The 18,581-nt window shown below is 41.2% G+C and overlaps 1 protein-coding gene across 1 annotated transcript; it reads right to left on the bottom strand.

The window, feature by feature from the left end:
- Positions 1-3,765: 3,765 nt before the first annotated feature.
- LOC104401260 (solute carrier family 2, facilitated glucose transporter member 11-like) lies at positions 3,766-12,974 on the bottom strand. Its single transcript, XM_010018813.1, has 12 exons — positions 12,951-12,974; positions 11,568-11,666; positions 10,526-10,686; positions 9,816-9,940; positions 8,197-8,326; positions 7,925-8,073; positions 7,114-7,301; positions 6,559-6,669; positions 6,382-6,483; positions 5,226-5,301; positions 4,307-4,434; positions 3,766-3,972 (listed from the first exon to the last, which is right to left on the bottom strand). The coding sequence occupies exons 1-12, from the start codon at positions 12,972-12,974 to the stop codon at positions 3,766-3,768; spliced, it is 1,500 nt and encodes a 499-aa protein (XP_010017115.1).
- Between the last annotated feature and the right edge of the window lie 5,607 nt (positions 12,975-18,581).

The following is an 18,581-nucleotide window of genomic DNA, read 5'->3' as shown; positions in this document are numbered from 1 at the left end:
CTTGCACTGTGCAGAGGTCATCTTTCTTAGATATGCAATTTCATAGTTAGTGCTAACAATTAGTTAACAGATATCTTACAGATACCCTTTAGTTATAATTGTGACCAGAATAGGAGATCACACATCAGGTAATTTATCTTGCAGTTTTACAGTCACATGTAACACACGTGCAAAGCTGTGCTAAGCCTTCCTTCACACAGGCCTCTTAGACCAGATGTATGGTTTTTGTGTCTAGCTGACAGCAGATCCAGTTTGTAAGTGTTTATATCTGCCCCAGTTAGAGCCAGGATTTGACACGTATCTTACCTACAGCTAATATCACTGGAAGAAAATGTATATGTAGAATTCCTGGAGTTCCTGAATGGCTGTGCTCTTCGTCATCTCCCATGTATAGCTGAACTGTACCTTTTTGCTCTTTCATTCCTTGATCGGGCTGTTACCAGAATACAGCTCTTGCTCCACTGAGCACAGGCGAAGGCTGACCTGTGCTCCAAATAGCTGTTCCGCTTTGTTGTCACATTAATGTTCCATAGGGCATCTGCTCGCTTCCTGTGAAGATCTTATGGCAAAGGCTTTCCTAATAACACCTAATGAATAACTGAGATCAGAGAAGTGTCTCACTAGGGGGTCACACCAGCAATGCTATACAACGGCACCCTGCTTATATTCCCAAAGAATTCAGGTGCTGTTGTAATGGAAGGAAGAATGTTTTCAGCACGACTGGTTAGGAAAAGAAAAATCTGTTCTGCAAATGTTGAGATTTTCTTTTGATGTTAGCAATTGTCTCCAAGTGACTGTCATATTTTTATCATGTTATACGTATACGGAACACTACAAAATTACTGAGCTTTTCTGACTTTAAGGACACTTTATGTTTTGTAGATTATCTTCTAGCAAAAAGTCTTAAGTGTCCCTCAGTCTTAAAGACAAGAGAATTATGGAAAGCCCCAGTCATAGGAGGGTAAGCACACCAATAACTTTTTAGTAGTCAGCTGCCCCTAAGGGAGATTCTGATGTTAGGAAGGAAATATTTATGGAGGCCAGAAGTTTTATCACAAGGCAATATGTGCCATCTTTATTATGTTTAACATTTCCAGTTAAAAATGATCAACAGTTAAGATGAACAATTAAATTAATATTTTGAATTACTTTATTGGAGTTGAAGTAAATATGCCAGTCAAAGCAATAGCAGAGATTTTAAACTGTATAGTGTGTTCCACTGTGAGCCTTAGTCTTGTTCATGTTCTTCCTAATGTTCTTCCTAGTAGCTTTGCTACTAGGACTGTGTGAGGGAAATGCACACAATATTAGACACTTTATAATGAAAAGAAAAGTCCCATGAGTTTGAATATTTAAAAAAATAAAAAAATCTGGTGAAATGAACCCCTGTGGTACTTTAAAAGGTCACTCTATCCTATAAGGCTTAAAAACTGTTTTGTCTTGAACTATGTATAGCAGGAGGAAGAATTAGGAGCTCACTAGCACATTGCTTTGCAGATTATTCTGTTTGAAAGCCTGCAGTATGTGAACTCAAGCACAGATGTTGATTATAGATCAGTGTAGAAAATTATATTGCAGCCATTCCTACAACAGAGATCACTGGGAATGGTATATCACACTAAACTGTGAAGTTAGAAAACTTGCATATGATATGTTGTAATATATTCTCTCACTTTGTTTCCTTATCTTTGTGCACACTATGTGCTCTAAAAATTGGCAAAACTCCTATGAGAGACTGTAAATTGAACCATAAATTGTTGGAAATGCTTAAATGAATGCCTTAGAAGTTCATATGTTAGAAGAACTTTTCCAAATTTACGGTAAATCTTGTAAAGCCGTATGAGTACAACAAAATATTCAAGGCATAAAATATTTAGAGTCATCTCTATAGCTGTCAGTCAGCACCTACATTTGCAGTAAGAATAACTGAAGAGTCTGTCCTGATTGCACATCCCTGAAATAAGAGCATATGTAATCAGTTCTTAGTCCTGGTAGAGAAGTACACTCTTGGCAGGAGCCCTGCCTGGATCTGAGAGCTGGAGGACATGACTGAGCTTTTGCTGACAGTCTGCTGTACATACATTACAGCAACCATACAGATGTTTTTAGGAGAAACTGTAAAGCAACAGGTATTCTGTTACAGCCAGGAAGTTCTGTCTGAGGCAGTTCTGGCTGAATTTAGGCTCAGCTAGCTGGAAGTCACACAAAGCAAAGTATAGAATCATAGAATAGTTGGGGTTGGAAAGGACCTTAAGATCATCTAGTTCCAACCCCCCTGCCATGAGCAGGGACAACACACACTGGACTATGTCACCCAAGGCTCTGTCCAACCTGGCCTTGAACACCACCAGGGTTGGAGCATTCACAACTTCCTTGGGTAACCCATTCCAGTGCCTCGCCACCCTCACTGTGAAGAACTTCTTCCTTATATCTAACCTAAAGTTCCCCTGTTTAAGTTTAAAGCCATTCCCCCTTGTCCTACCACTACAGTCCCTCATGAAGAGTCCCTCCCCAGCATCTTTATAGGCCCCCTTCAGATACTGGAAGGCTGCTATGATGTCTCCATGCAGCCTTCTCTTCTCCAGGCTGAACAGCCCCAACTTTCTCAGCCTATCTTCATACAGGAGGTGCTCCAGTCCTCTTATCATCCTCGTGGCATCCTCTGGACTTGCTCCAACAGCTCCATGTTCTTTTTATGTTGAGGACACCAGAACTGGACACAATACTCCAAGTGAGGCCTCACGAGAGCAGAGTAGAGGCCTCACAAGTAGCAGATGATTGATCTGGGATTCTCAGTTGATGAGATATCTGTGGGAACTCTGATCCTGGAAGAGGAGCTACAGATTCAAGATTACAACGGTGATGGGCTGGATAGCACAGAGTATCTAAAATGGCTCTAGGTGCTTGTGTTGTAGGGTGACTGGATTCCACTCGTAAGTCCTTTAGCTGTTGTGACACTGAAAGACACTGTTCCTTGTGAAGTGTTGTGAAGGAACTTTTCCCTCATACTTTTTCATGAACAAGTCTGAGCTTATAATCAAATGACTAATTTTTTTTTTTAAGCAAAAAACCTAAATTTAGGGTGAAGAATGGGTGGCTGCTGACATGGAAAACTTCAATCCAAAGGGTTGAAGTCTGTCAGGCTACACACAAAACAAAGACAACATGGCATTATGCATGGAAACCTGGTACAATTTGATTATTCAGTTGAGTGTAGAGAAACAAAGAATTTCTCTCCTACTCCACTGAGCTTTTTGTTGAATCTGTACCTTAGCCAGAGACGGCAAGACAGGAACGTCACTATTCTGATTTCAGGGTTGTAAAAACACTGAGAAATCAGAGGGAGAGACTGGGGATCACAGGTGTTCCCTTTCTCTGTGGTCAACAGTGTTTATCAATTCTACATGTACTTTCAGTGTGTATGAATTGCTGTCTTAAGAAGAGATTTACACATCAGCGTGTTAAGCCCAAATGTTTGTGATTCATGCATGTGAGTTGCTGTCTTAAGAAGAGATTTACACATCAGCGTGTTAAGCCCAAATGCTTGTGATTGATGTGAGTCTATTCTGTTAATATCAGCCATCATCTCTTTTCTAAGCTGCCCAGGGTGGAGTGCTTGAGAAAGGTGCTGGTTGGGCAAAATGGGAACCTTGTAAGTGACAGATGCAAAAGGTGACGGTCCACTTGGACAAGCTTCTAGCCAGAAAACAATTGTCTTTTTTTTTCCCTTCCTTTTAAGAAAACCTGACTGCCTGTAATGGCTGGTCAGAGCCTGGTGCAGAAGGTGTAGCCCTCTGTGACATAGTTCGGAGTTGTTGGAATACACTTCTTTTTAAAGTTTAGCTTATTGAATTCTTCTGTGATTTCCATGATTGATTTCCCTTTTGTTTCTGGAAGGAACAGGTGGATAATTATCCCTGAAGTGAAAATTACTACCATAAAGATGAGGAAGCAGAAGTGCTTGAGTTTTTCCTGCAGGGAAGAAAGAAAGAAAGAGAGCACGATGAGCATACCTTTTCTCTTGCACTTTCTTGGCATGGTGTTTGTATTTGGGTCCCAAAGAACTTTGAATTGGACAAGGAGCTCTTTGGTCAAAAAATCATTTTGACCTTGACAAATATTTAAGTCTGAATAAGTATCTTGGGCGTATCAGAGCCCTTCCATTGCAAAAGTGGACTTGGGAGAGCAGACGCCAAGACCACTCTAGACTGACATAGCACTGGCATTTCATGCTGCTCTTCTTCCTGGTCCTGGGGTCAACTCAAGCTTAGTGCCTATTGGGAGTGTCCCAGGGAAAGTGACTCACCACAATGAAGGGAAAGGTTGTTCCGATGACAAAGACGCCCAACCAGTTGAGAATGGCGCCAATCACAAAGGCAGATGGTCTGCATGAGAACTTGAAAATTTCAACCCTAATGGCAACTGTGGCACCAGCTGTAAGACAAAGCACAATAAAAATTATGTATGTTGCTCTTTTTTAGAAAAGAAAATGTTTGTGTCATCTTATAAACTGCTAAACATCAGGTTTGTAAAGTGGTCAAACATTCAAATACATTTCTTGTAGATACTCAAGAATGAAGTAGTTAACACTTAAGAAAGTCTGATATATTCTCATGAAAGAAGCTGTGTAAGAATAGAATTACTATTATTTCTAACAAGAATTCCCAGGATGATACTGCTAGATCACCAATGAATGATCTTCCCAGATTCACTTCCTGGTTATTTCAGTCATGTTGTGGAGTCACAGGACATTAACAGCTTTCAGTTAAGAAAAGAATTCAACCTTCCCATACGGGAAGGCAAATATTTTGAAAATGAATATGCTTTTAATAACATTTTTTAAGAGGAGCAGCTAGTACACTGCACTGTTTATGTGGGACAGCTTTATAGAACACTGGATTTTAAAGAACTCTTGCTTATCTTTTTCTCTTTCTTTTTTCTTACTATTAAAAAACCCCAAACAAACACATCTGCTTTTGCTCTATTTTTGCTGTATTTCTCCAGTGAGTACTTTCTGCTGTGTTCCTTTCCTCTTAGCAAAATCCAGATCTGATGGCATTGAAATTCATGGCCAATGATTGGACCCATAATGTTTAAATGACTACGAGATAAGGTTAAATTAATTTACTTATGCTAAATATTACACAATATTATGCAGGATTTTCCTACCCATATTAATAACTCCCATGACTCTATTCCTTTATTTCTTCTGAATGAGCACTTACCTGGCCCAACTCCAAAGACAACTGCGAACAAGATAATCAGACAAAGGCTGCAGTATGGCATCCAGAAATACCAGTCCTGGGGAAAAAAACCCAAAACATAACAAACTTCTGAGTGAAATCTGTTAATAGGTGAAAAATGCTGCTTGTTTTCCAACACTGTAACCACAAGAGAAAACATACAGTGTGTGGGAACTGGCAGAGAAAAGTGAGTGCTTTTTCCTGTGGATGGAGCAGTGAGGTTTTTATTAGGTGAGTAGAGAAGCAGGTTTGCTAGTGCAGAGCAGCTGTTAAACTTGGAAGCTTTCAATTAAGTCTGAATAGTACTTTTCCAACTTGTCTTCCTTTCTTCTTGACCCCATAGTACTTTTCACAAGCCTTAGAGATATGGGAAGGCCAAATGGTATCTTTCCTCACTTTTGTTAATGATAGGTCCAATAACTGGTACTGAAAAGGAATTTTGCTTGATTTTAGGCTTGAATATGTAAGACCTCAGTGCTTTAGGAAGAAAGATTTCGCTCTCCTATGTTTGAGATCCTTCATGAATGAAACAAAAGTGGAAGTCTGCTGCCACCTTGCTTCAAGGCTAGTCTTACAGTACTAACTATAGAGCACCTCTTGGGTGAATACTGGTAGCGTGGGAGATTTGCTTATGAAGAAGCTACAGCAATGACAGAGTGTTACAGAGGTGAACCACTTTCCAGTCTGTGAACAGATATGTGCGTTCCCAGTATCTTCTGCAGCAAAGTTACATTTCTAATTAACTGATACAAAGAGCTTGGGGTTTTGTTGTTACTCATTAAAAACTCTGTGACTAGAAAAGGACATTTTCCTAGGGCTGTCTTTTGCTCTATGCTGGCCAGTGTTTGGTGCTTGCAGTCTGATGAATTCAGGAATCAGTGCTAGTCTCCCAGTGTTTTATGTGCTCCTTGCTCCACTTGTGAGATCACACTGGAAGGCAGGAGTACAAGAGAGTACTTGCTGAGAGATGGTTTGATCCTATAGACAAGCTTGATCTTTTCCCCTCCCAGAGGGTAAGCTGTTAACACAGAAGTTATTTTGGCACTTCTAAGCCTCACTTTCCTTTCTCAGTAGTATAGTCCTGCCTGTGAGCAGAAGTTAGAAATAGAATAATCTGTGATGAGGAGAGTTTCCTTACCTGTAGTGAGAGAGTCACGGTGATAGCAGCTAGCAGTGAGCCCATGATAAAATAACCTCCTCTTAGAAGCACTTTCCTGCCCAGTCGCTCAATGATGGAGCTCTGAAGGACAGAAACACACTGGTATCAGTACCAGAAGAGCAATATGTGACCCATTCCCATAGTAATGTGACTTACACAGACTGCAGTAGCTACGAGCTCAGAGAGTCCAACAGAGAGGGTCATATAGGAGATCATTCTTTCATCAAAGCCAGCTGCCTGGAGGACTTCAAAAGTATAAAAATAAATCTGGAAGAAAATCCCATAAAACAGTAAGAGAAGAAATTAATTGATTTCTTACCCGTGCCTGTGTGACACTGCCCTGGTCAAGAGCTGCTAACCAAGCAGCATGCAGCTGTGCTTTGGAATGATCTAGAGTTCTGCACTCTTTTTGATAGTATTCACTTTATTGGCAGACAAAACCATTAAAAAATGTAATTAATTCATTCATTTAATAAAGATGAAATGCTGAGCTAGAAGGATCTGCAGCTGCTGCAATGTACTTAGGTTTCAGAGTCCTCCTTTAGGAGCTTTCAGAAACAGCCAGGTGTATCATCTCTTCTGGAGCCCATCCAAAATGGTAACTGTAGGATAGTCTCAAGAGAAGAGTGTGGGTTATGGAGTTGTGAGGAGCCTGATGTCTCCTTTAGGTCAATACGTGTTTTGAGACTTTAAGGGGGAAATACACTCAACTGCATTGATGCCACATAGCTGAACTGTGGCGGTCAGAACAACTATCATGTACAGCTGCCAACGGGAAGCTGGTTCTTTCATTAGCTCCAGGACACTCAAGATCTTGGTGTTTTTCATTGTTGCCTTCTCTTTCATGAAGTCATCAATCTCTGCTTGGTGATGGCCTTCACCCCAAAGCTGCCTTATGGCTGTGGAGGAGAAGGAGAGCGAGATCTGCCATGTTAATTCGTCTCTGTTGTTTGCTGCCTAAGGAATTTGGTGAGTAGGTGATTCAAGAGTCTGGCAGCACAGCATGCATGGGCTGTGGCTGTGCTGGGAAGCGGAGGTGTCCAATAGGGTCTTCCAGATACCTGATTCTCTCCTTCACAGAGGGACCAGTTGTGACAGAGGGGCTAGAGAGGTGCACAATGACTCCCTCCCTTCCCAGAGGTCCAATTTTCTCCCTTTCTCTTTCTCTCAGGGTATGAATAGGGTACACAAGCAAACCACCAGAGCTAAGGGGTGTGCTGTGGAGCCCTTCAGTGCAAACAGCCATTTGCCATTTACTGTTTATCATTTCTCATTGATGATAATTTGTCATCAGACTGACAGCACAGGTGGTGTCAGTTGAATGCCAAAGGTTTTGTAATACAGAACTGTAGAGAGAAATAGTTTCATATTCTATGTGGGGACTGTAACAAAAATACACTTAGTAGGTGTCCACAGAGTTGTCTTGGAAATGAGCAGGGAGAAACTTTGTCCTGTTTTTTTTTTCCAAGCAAGCATCACAAAACAATTGAAAGTCAAGTGAGGAACTGGAGCCCTTGGTTACCTTTTTTGCAGCCTTCCTGATCTCCTTTATGCATGAGAAGATATGCTGGGGACTCAGGGAAGAAGGGCAGAGTGACCAACTGGACCAGTGCTGGAAATCCGCACGAGGCCATCAGCATGGGCCACAGGTACTGGCTGCCTAGTAGCTCCCTGGTGGGAATATAAGTTCATTGCATAGGTTTTGAGGAAAGGAATGGATGGAAAAGCAGAGGAAGAAGCAAAAGGTAGAGGGGGTCCAGAAATTATGTGGGTGTGAAATCAATTGTATTATACCTTTGTCCTGAAATCTGCCCTATAGCTTTTCCCAGAGACCAAAAGAAAGAGGAAGTAGAGTTTGCAAATCCACGTAGCTTCTTAGGGGAAATTTCTCCAACGTATTGATGATGTAGAGGAACACAAAGACCTTGGGGTGAGGAGAGAGTTGTGGGAGAGAAGAAAGAAGACATTCACAGTCACTGGAAACAAAATTGCATGTCAATAATGAAGCATTACAGAATATAGCTGCCTCATGCACTGAAGTGTTTCTCATACCTCAACCCATATATGAGATTTTCTGTACTAGATTTTCTAACCCTTTCTACAAAAGTATTTGGTCCTCTTTGCATAGAGTAGATTTCTGATTGTTAAGAAATAGACTGTTTTCCCTTTAGGGTAAACTATCATCATAGTATCTCTTGCAACACTCAGCATATTTTAAAGGGGACACAGTATGCAAGTGCTAAATAATTAAACACCCTGTAGTAATATTTAATATGCTTGTTGTTAGCCCACATCATCTCAACCTTTTCTGACATAATGCTGTATAATAGCTGTAAGGTAGATCCATAGCAGATTAAAATATACAGTTCTATACTCAACATGGATTTGTACATGATTTAGGGGAGACACAAGTATTCCTTTCCCACTGTCCAGCAATAATTTTGATGATTTCAGGCAGAGTTGGTGTTTCCAGCTATATGTGAAGTACTTAATAACTCAGACATGATGAAAACTAGTCTGGGAACAAGAGGGTTTTCCTAATGTGGTGGTCACAGCTCCGTTTATCTGTTTTGAAAGCAACATGTTCTCTTGGCTTTATCGCATGGCAAAGCAATGCAGATGTCTAATCGTTTTAACAAAAATGAGGTTTTTGCATGAGGCACCATACAGATTCTAGGGTGAGTAGCTCTCAAAATACAACTGTAGTTCTTCAATATGTCAGAGAAACAATGTACAAAATATGATTATTTGGAAAATACACATTAATTCTTACTGAAATAAGTTAAAATAGACACCCCTGTGAATATCCAGACTGAATGGGAAAGTATCTTTTTGTGCGGGAGACAAATACAAGGCATACTGATACCAGCACAGGGTGTTTTTGCTGCTTGTGGAGTTAACTCCTGTCAGGAGTTATTTTGCTTGATTATGCCCAGCTTTTTGTACTAACCCCAAGGAATTACTGATTTGAAGTGGGTTGAATACTCTTGTAGAACATTCCTGAAACATGTTAGAGTCAAAATTGAATGGCTGTGGCCTTGAACAGACTGGTTCTCTGGAGCCTTATGGGAATACCAGATTTAAACCATATACCAATAATTTCAAGTCTGTTAACTAAAATTCAGATAATATTATACATATTTCTCCATCAGTAAAAAACCCCTTTGTTTCATATTGTATCAAAACATTCATGATAGCTCTGAATATTTATACACTTGGCGAAGCTGAATTTCATTTAGTATTAGCTAAATTAGTAGTAATTATGCTCTTCATTGCTGAGTGTTTTAGAAGATCTTCTGCCAAGGGGTCACTGCCTTTAATATTTTATTTTCTTAGTGCAGGGTTATTGTTTACTCTGAATAAAGATGTAAAATGTGGTGAGATCCTGCTGACCTGTGGGAGAAAACACTTACCTGCACTTACTCCACACAGGAAGCGTCCAATCAGGATCATCTCAAAGGACCGGGCTATTTTACTGCAGCCCATGATAGATGCTGCTGTTATCATGAGCACATTGGTGCACAGGAGACATTTCTTTCTGTAAGTGCAAGAAGGAAAAGTGAGTTTTCATAAATCAGAAGGAAAATGACACTTAAGCTCCTGGCATACAGGATGTCTTGGGTGAAATTGGCTTGCTAGTTTTGTGACATGTGTGGTCCGGTACAAAATAAGCCCATCCACACTATTGGCACTAGATACCCTGGACTCAACGTGTGCCTTGGCACATGGCTAGAACTGGGAGTTTGGGAATGCTTCTAGGTTTTGTAGCCAAGAGGAGTCTTAAAGCTTTTCTGCACGTGAAAATCCGTTATGGAACACGTTGATACAGCACTTAGGAGCATCTTAATGCTACTGTGTCTTCTTTCTTCAGCCAGGGGGCTGCCTTTCCTCTGTGCAGAGGCTAACCCAACCCGAGTAACTGTGTCTGGTGTGACAGGCTGGCAGCTCAGTTGATTAGCCCATGCCACAGGACAAGGGCAAGAAGCAAAAAAGACACCACTGCTAAAACTGCTGCATGTCTACAGGCATGTCTAAGCCCAACAGTCTGTCTCATGTTTAAAACCTCAGCTGTCATTTCCTTAAGCAAGATTCAATTGACAATTTTGTCTTCAAATATACATACCTGCCATACTTGACCGTCAGGTATCTAGTTCCTGAAGAACCCAAGAGACCTCCTATACCATAAATGGACACAGTGATAGACCACAGGAACAAGAGGTTATCCTGATGGATGGGGTAGCCATATCGTTCCAGCCAGGTTTCATTAATGAAAGCCTTAACATGCTGAGGTACAAAAAAGAATTTTCATTAACAATACCTGTGACTTCAGTGCATGGATTCTGTTTAGAACATAATTTTGTTGCTTCAGCTAAAGTAACTTTTCATATAGACTCTAAAAGCATAGCTAATAGACAGTGTAACGGAGTATGCTGTGTTAATTTTGCCATGAAAAGGAGTTAATTCTTTGGGTGTTTTTGTCATTGAAGTCTGACAAGCTGAGGCATGGACTTGTATTGAAGATCAGTGTGAACAGCCCTGTATGTAAATTCTGCAAATGTATGATGGGTTTGCTCTCACGTACATGCATAATACCAGGTTACACGGTGACTGTTCAGTGCAGTTCTTAAATACTTTCTCAGTCTGAACTTAGTGTTCTGAAGCCTGAAAATAACACTTTTCCCATAAAGTGATCTCTACAACATAATAATGTCTCCCCTTTAGACCCCAGTATCTCAAAAGGAAATTTTATCTGTGTTCAGTGGAGAGAAGCACACACTTTCCTAGAGCATGGTTCACTTGATCTGTTCTGTTTGTCTGTGAAGATGGATGACTATGACATTTTCAAATAGAATCACTGAAGTAGGTTTATACCTACATGTAAAATACGAATGTGCTGTGGGTTTATAGGAGAGACAGATGCCACCCCAGTCAGTGTGTGTCTTCTGAGGAATAGTTCTATTAACAGCAACTTGCAGATGTCTCTCTTTTTTCCTATCTTCAGTTTGACATGTTCTGCTTTACACAATAGCATAACAATGGGAATGAAGCATGAGAGGAGAATGCTGTGATTAAACCCTTGCTGACTGCCAAAGAGGAGCCTCCTCAAGCAGCAGTGCAGACTCCGTGCTGCTGTTAACCAGTGTGCCATGTGTGTTTTTGCCTACCTGAGACACATAGGTGATTGTAGAAATTTGAAAGCCAATTTGGAATGTCCCACCAATCCCAAGGATGATGAGCATCTGAAAGAACCCCTGGTACTGTATCTGCAGAAGTAAAACAAAATTTTAAGCTTGTAGCTACATCAGGCTGTTCTTGCAATGTGTCTTTCACTCTCCAGCAGCATCTCATTTGCTCAAGGGGCTTGCAGGTAGGAAAGTTCCCTCTGCTTGTCCTGCTGTGAGGCTTACTACTTCCTGTGATTTCCCTACATCCAATTCAAGGAAATTCAGCCTTTAGCTATGGAAACCATTAACATTTCCCTCCCCTCCTCTATCATTAGTCAACAGAGTAGCAAGGTCATTCCACACTCCAGGGCTAATACATGTGAGAGTGGTTTTAGGGAGGAAAGTGGTATTTCCTCTCTGCTATCTGAATAGTGGCCAGGCCACCTGTGCCCGCAGCAGTGACTGGGCCATCTGTACCCAGACCTTTTCCGCCTTACCTGAGACAGTAGCTGCTGTGCCAGATACTTTTTAAGCCCTTGAATAGTGGGCAGTGTTTCCTGTCTCTTCAAGTTTTGTGGCAAAGCTCTCCTCAGTTCTGAACTCTTGCTCCACCTGCGTGTCTCAAACTATACGGTCATGTTAATCTTTTGGAAGCTTTGAGAACAGGCATCCCACTTCAGTTGTCTTTTTCTGGTTGATTACGGATCTGAGAATACACAACTAGCTCTGCTCTTAGGTTTACCCTACAGCAGCCTTTGCAGCAGCACACAGTGAATATGCTGTGGAAGAATGAAAAATGGACTGCCTTTCAGAGGAGCCATATTCCTCTTTCCTGCAGAAGAGGTTAAGTGTGCCCAGCAGGAGCTGAGGGCTATTTCTCAAAGAGACTTTGTCCTACTTGGAAGTACCTCACTGATGTATGAGGCAGCAACCGGTTCAAGACTCAGCCATAGCCAGGATATAAACGTTGCAGACTCCCACAAACATCCCTGTTAAGATGCCCCATCTACTGATATCCTGTCCAGTTTTCTGCCTTTCAAAACCTCTGCCTGCCATCTCCTGAGCTAAATAATTAGTGCTATATCTTACAAAATTCTTTTTTCAGCAGGTAAGTAAAGCAAATTATGTTTGAAGGTAAACAAAGATTTTCCAGTGAATGAAAACATTTAAGAAACATTAACATATTGATGAAAATGTGACAGAGATGGATGGCAGAGCATATGGAGTGCATTAATACCTCAAAACAGTAGGCAGAACCACTTCTGTGATTATTTTAGTGAATAGGAGCCTTGTTGTTTTTACTGAAATACTGGTTTTGTTTTCTTTGAAACACCAGTAGCATACAAAAATGTCCCACATGTAAATACCCCATCAAGCACTTACCAGGTCTGATAGGAAGTTGGTCATCTCTGTCTAGGGGCTGGTTGTCCAGTGTGTGATGTGTCTGTCATCACAAGCTCCTGCATTTGCCTCCTGCCTGCTGGTGTGGCAGTGGGCATTTGGCTTCAGGGACCAGAGTTAAATTTTTACTATTTCCTCTTCACTCACTTACTTTTACTTCAACTGGCCAAAGTTAACACTGATGGATTAAATATTTTGGGAAATAATTGCATCTAGTCCAGTCCGCAGGGAGAAAGTTTCAAAAGGCAGGAAGTTTGCAGCTGGGGGGTAGTGAGGTTTTTGGAAAGGGAAAGGAGAACAATCCAGGCAAAAAATATAAACAGTTTCCCAGGAACAGTAAAATATTTTACTTCTATGGTACAGACCAATGAGTGTATCTGCCACAACCTGCACAAAGCAAAAAGCAGCTGGCACAAGATTTAGGTACGGCTATTTATTATTAAGTAATGTGATATTCTGTTTCAGATTAATTAGTATAGTAAAGATGAAAATGAGGTAAATTTCAAAGCCAAATTCTGCTGTTATGGCTTTCTGTACCAGTTAGACTGTACTGAGGAAGAGTGTTTCTTTTCTGGTGTTTATAGGGATGTTTGTCAGGCAGGTGTGATGAAAAGGTGGTAAGAGATATTGTGCCTTGGCAGGGGCTTTTGGAATAGAGTATCTGGTCCTGAAGGCTCTGCTTGAAGCAGTCAGTAACTAAGACCCACTTACTCATGACAGTAATCGAAGAAGGTAAAAATTCATTAATGAGTTAGGATGGGACAACTGGGATCTTAATCCCTCAGGTTTCAGCTTTCACACAGAACTACTCCAAAATCAATGATGCGGCCACTGAAAAGTCACCTTTGGTTCCCAGTGGTTCTTCCCTTGTGAGGTGAAGCTCATACTGTAGGTCTACATGGCTTCTGCTAGAGATAGTACTTGGAAGAAAGAGATTTGCCCAGAGCTTTCATGTGTGGTTGATGCCCTGAGCTGTTCTTGCTTTCAGAGGCTTCTGCTTGCTCTTACTCATGCCAGAGGACTTTCCTCCACCCCCAAGGTTTGGGAGGAGAGCAGATGGGGCAATGGGGTTGTACCTAAGCCCTCAGTAAATGCTCAAGCTCATACTCAGGGCTTGTATCTTGTTCTTACAAGACAGAACACAATTATTTACAGAGGATTTACTGCAAATACTGTGAGTCTAAGGAAATGAGAAAAAAGATTGTGTTAATAATAAAACCTTGGTGACTTGTGTAATTCCAACTATTGCCTATATAACTGCATAGCAACTGCTGTTTATCCTGGCTTGCAATAGCATTTAGAATGATTTGGCATTTTTGTAAGTATTTTCTCTTGAACACCAGCGATTTTAACAGTTATATTGTACAAAAATTAGTCCATAGCATAATTACTGACCATTTATTGTTTCAATACATTAATGATCCCTTTTTACTACATATTTTTTCTCAGATTATGGGGGTTATGTCAGAAAACACAATGCAATAAAAAAACCTGGATTGGAAGCAATGGACTGCATGTGTGATACCACCTCTAATTTCAGCACTGGTTAGCAAGCAACTGGGGTACACTTCCACCAGTGACTTGTCCTGTTTGCTGATTTTTGAGAAAACACTGCTTTTCAAGAATGGGTTAGAAATAGAAATTGTCCTTTTAAAAGCTTTTCACATGCTTTTAATAGCAAGAAACTGATACTGTTTTAGTTTCTGTCCTGGACATCATCTCATGCAAGTCAGCTGTGGTTCAGAAAAAGAAGAGATACACCTTTCATCATCATTTAGTGCTGGACCTGCAGAAGTGAAAATGGAGGTGTTCGTGCTGGGTGAATTTACTGAGAGAGATGAGGGAATTCACATGAAGCTTTTTCCTTTCTCTTTCACTATTGCTAAAGCTATTTTAGCCCCACTGTGTCCAGGCAGGCCCAAGGAAAGAGACAAAAATATGCGATAAGATGCCTTCTAGCCAGTTTTATTAGCTCATCTGACAACAGCTACCAAAGCCATAATATTTACATGACATAGCCTCATTTAGGCAGGTACAAGCATAACTCTGACACACTAATGGTAATGCCACTGCTTGTATTCAGTTCTGTCAGATGCCAGATGCAGCCTCATAACAGTGAATTTGGCCTGTACTGAAACAAGTAAGGCTGGATGGCACCTGAATTTCCAGCTTCTTAAAGACGTTGGTCACAGCAATGACACTGAAGTAGTAGTACAATGATAAGAAAGCTAAAAGAAAAAGCTTAGTTTAGTTGCTTTAGCTCTCCTTATGAGTAAAAGATAGGGAGGGTGAGTAGTCGAAAGAATCTGAAATGTCACTTGGAGAAGTATGAGAAAGAGAAGCCTTGGCATGGGGTTAAAACAATGTGCAAACATTAATAGCGTAAGCTTAATCATATACTCTGGTTTATCAGTACCTATAAGAGATGCAGCAATAGTAAGCGTCTGGGAGAACAGGCCTCCTGATGTTTGGCACATTGGATTTGTGCAGCCTGGGAAGATGAATGCTTGAGATGGAAAGGTTTGTTAAAGCCATGAAGGAGTGAAGGTACCCAGCAAGACTACCTGTGGAGGACTGACTTCTTGCAGGAGACACTGGAGCTGTATCAGAGGCAGCATGGCTGGACTTCATAAGAGAGGGACAGAGGAATCCAAGTCTTGTGCTTTTAAACCTGACATGGTGCTGGGTGACAGGGATGAACAGTCCCTCTGCAATGTTCCAGCTGTGTTTCTGCAGAGACCAGTTCCTTCAAAAGCACCTGCAAAGACAAAGGGACACTGACCAGCATTACAAGAGAAAATTCTCTCTTCTGTATGTGCACGAAGGTTGGGAATCCTAATAAGAAGATATGAAAAAGAGAAAGAGGAAAGTAGTCAGAGAGAAGGAAGTGACAAGTGAAAGTGGAAGTTACCACAACAGAACACACTATTGATCTGGTACAGTACCAATAGTGAACACTGATCCTGTTTTTCCATATGCCTATTTACTTAGCTAAAGCTCCATGGCTTTAATGTCTGTTCAGCACAGTTCAGAAGTACTACCACTTTCAAGTGCACCATCTTGTGAAATTTGTGCCAGCTGGGGAAGAACAACATGGAAGAACAGAAATATTAGATCTGTGTTCTGTTCGGTCTCATGATGGTCTTATTTTCAAAACAGGAAACTCAGGCATTAGAAATTCCTCTTTACAACATTGTCAGGGAAGCTGCAAGCTGTATGGCAGCACTGCTACAGAGGGGGTGGGGAAAGAGGGCATGGTGGCAACAAAAAGCATAAGATTTCATCTTGTATGCAGGCAGGACCTCATTGGTTGTTTTGGAGTCACTTATATGGGGGGGGCACAGGAGCTGTTGTGGGCGGGTTAACATACACAAGCCAGTCTGTCCCAGTGTTGTGTTACTGCAGAATAGATGTCCATAATTCAGAACTTCTTTGATAACATGATGCATTTATACAGCACTTTGCCAGCTCAGTGAAGCTATCTCTTTTTCTGTTAGGTAGGTAGATAGTTAGTGAACACCAGTTTTCCAAATAAAAAATGGTAGACGGACGGGCAAAAACATCCAAAGCCAAATCAGCAGCCAGTTGACGGCCGGGAGGAAATCTCATGACTTTGCTGCACCTTCTGCTTAAGTAACCATCTGACTCTTACTCTGAGGTTAATGTTTACTTCATATGATGTCTATTGATTTATGGTTTTTTGCAGCAATTGGTCAGTGCTTAGAATGGGTGGATTAAATATTTCAATAACTCAATGGGAGAGGTCTCTCTGAATGGAAACATTGGCTAGTGTGAATGCTTCATATATTGATACAGGGAGTGAAACTAGATTGAATATAAAATGAACTCAGGTTCTGGTTGCTGGGCGCACATTGGCATTTTAATATCAGAGCTTCTTCTGTGGCTATTTCTTTAGAAGTAGCAAGCCCATAATTTGACATTTTTAAATAGAAAAATCCCTAAAACCCTATCCTGTTTCAGTGCTCCAGCGCAAGGTTAATCAATATGAATGGTTGAACTGCAGAAAGATAGAACTTAAAGTCTTACTAAATAGGAAGCATGGTATAGCATTTTTAACTGTGATAGGAAATGGAAAAACAATTAATTGTCCTATAAAAAGGAAGAAGAGTTTGGGGAGGGAAGTGACTAAATGGTGTAGCGGTGTCGTCGTTTAAGCTCAGCTGGTAACTCAGAACTACGCAGCAGCTCGCTCACTCCCCTGCTTCTTCCAACCCCCGCTCCCAGAGGGATGGGGAGGAGAATTGAAACAATGTAACTCCCACAGGTTAAGATAACAGCAGCCCAGTAACTAAGGTATAATACAAAACCACTACTGCTACCACCAATAATGATAATGATAAGGGAAATAACAAGGGGAGAGAATACAACTGCTCACCACCTGCCAACCAATACCCAGCCTGACCCGAGCAGCGATCCGGGCCTTCCAGGTAACTCCCCACAGTTTCTATACTGGGCATAATGTGCTGTGGTATGGAATACCCCTTTGGCTAGTTTGGGTTAGGTTTGGGTCCTGTCTCTGCTTCCTCCTGCCTTCCCCTCCTCCCTGGCAGAGCATGAGACTGAGAAAGTCCTTGGTTGGAGTAAACATTACTTAGCAGCAACTAAAAACATCAGTGTTATCAGCACTGTTCCTAGACTAAAGTCAAAAACACAGCACTGCACCAGCTACTAAAAAGGAGAAAAATGACTTTTTTTTTAACCTAGGACAAGTGGTCAGCAGGGTTAACAGCTCTTGAAAAGCAGCAGTACATGGATGCTGTGGAGCATACCAGTGGTAAAAGCTTAGTATTGTAAGCTGATGTGACACTGGTGAAGTGCAATGTGTCCTTGGCCATTACATAGCCAGCACACATTGCCTGTCACAGCTTCTGCTTTATTTATTTATTTTAGCAGTTAATTATTTATAAAATGGGCTAAATTTCCAAAGTGTCTACCCTCTGTACTCTCTCTGTACTCTCTCAGTACTCTCTGAAAGTGTCTCACTCCCTGTTTCACTCCAGGGCTCTGGTCCTCTAGCTCTCAGCTCTGCCTGTATGTTTGTTAACCCTTGTGCCATCCATCAGGTACCCAGAATAAGGCCAAGAGCACTGCTTACACTACAAAAACTTCCTCCAGTTTTTGCTACAACTGATACACACGGAAAGTGTGGTCAGTTTGCTCCAGAGGATGCAGGTGAGGGTTCTTTGGTACCAACCCAGGGATCAGGGCTGATCTCTGACAGTCATTATAGAGACAACCAGGACATACAGTTACTTGATGTCAGCTCAAGAAAAGAGAACAAAATTGAGTTCTCTTTGTTATTCTACCTGGCCTTTGTTCATGTGCAGTGTTCATGATCAAGGTCCTTTACAGTGTGATATCATAAAGAGATCACATGAAAATCCTTTTCAAGAACTATGTTTATGTTTCACCTTCTCTTCATACTGCTCTTAATCCTGAGCAGAGCTTTCTTGCAAAGTAACATGGAGACAAATCCTGCTTCTTTAAAATGACAGCATACGAGAAAGACTTGAAATAAAATTGATGTGTTACACCTGAAAATGTTTTCCATGTGCCAGTTCTGAGAAGCGTCTGTAGTTGTTAATGTCTTCC

Source organism: Nestor notabilis, unplaced genomic scaffold (genome assembly GCF_000696875.1).
Source record: "Nestor notabilis isolate BGI_N333 unplaced genomic scaffold, ASM69687v1 scaffold27707, whole genome shotgun sequence".
In the NCBI taxonomy this organism is placed as follows: Eukaryota; Metazoa; Chordata; class Aves; order Psittaciformes; family Psittacidae; genus Nestor; species Nestor notabilis.
This window is presented reverse-complemented; position numbering and strand designations above follow the sequence as displayed.

Bases quoted from the DNA above. Each gene is read 5' to 3' on its own strand.
- LOC104401260 (XM_010018813.1), bottom strand. From the start codon at position 12,974: ATGACCAACTTCCTATCAGACCTG. The intron at 8,327-9,815 runs GTAAGTGTTTTC...CCTCACCCCAAG, and splicing joins CCTGTGTGGAGTAAGTGCAG to GTCTTTGTGTTCCTCTACAT. The intron at 6,670-7,113 runs GTTGAGTGTATT...ATTTTCTTCCAG, and splicing joins AGCTATGTGGCATCAATGCA to ATTTATTTTTATACTTTTGA.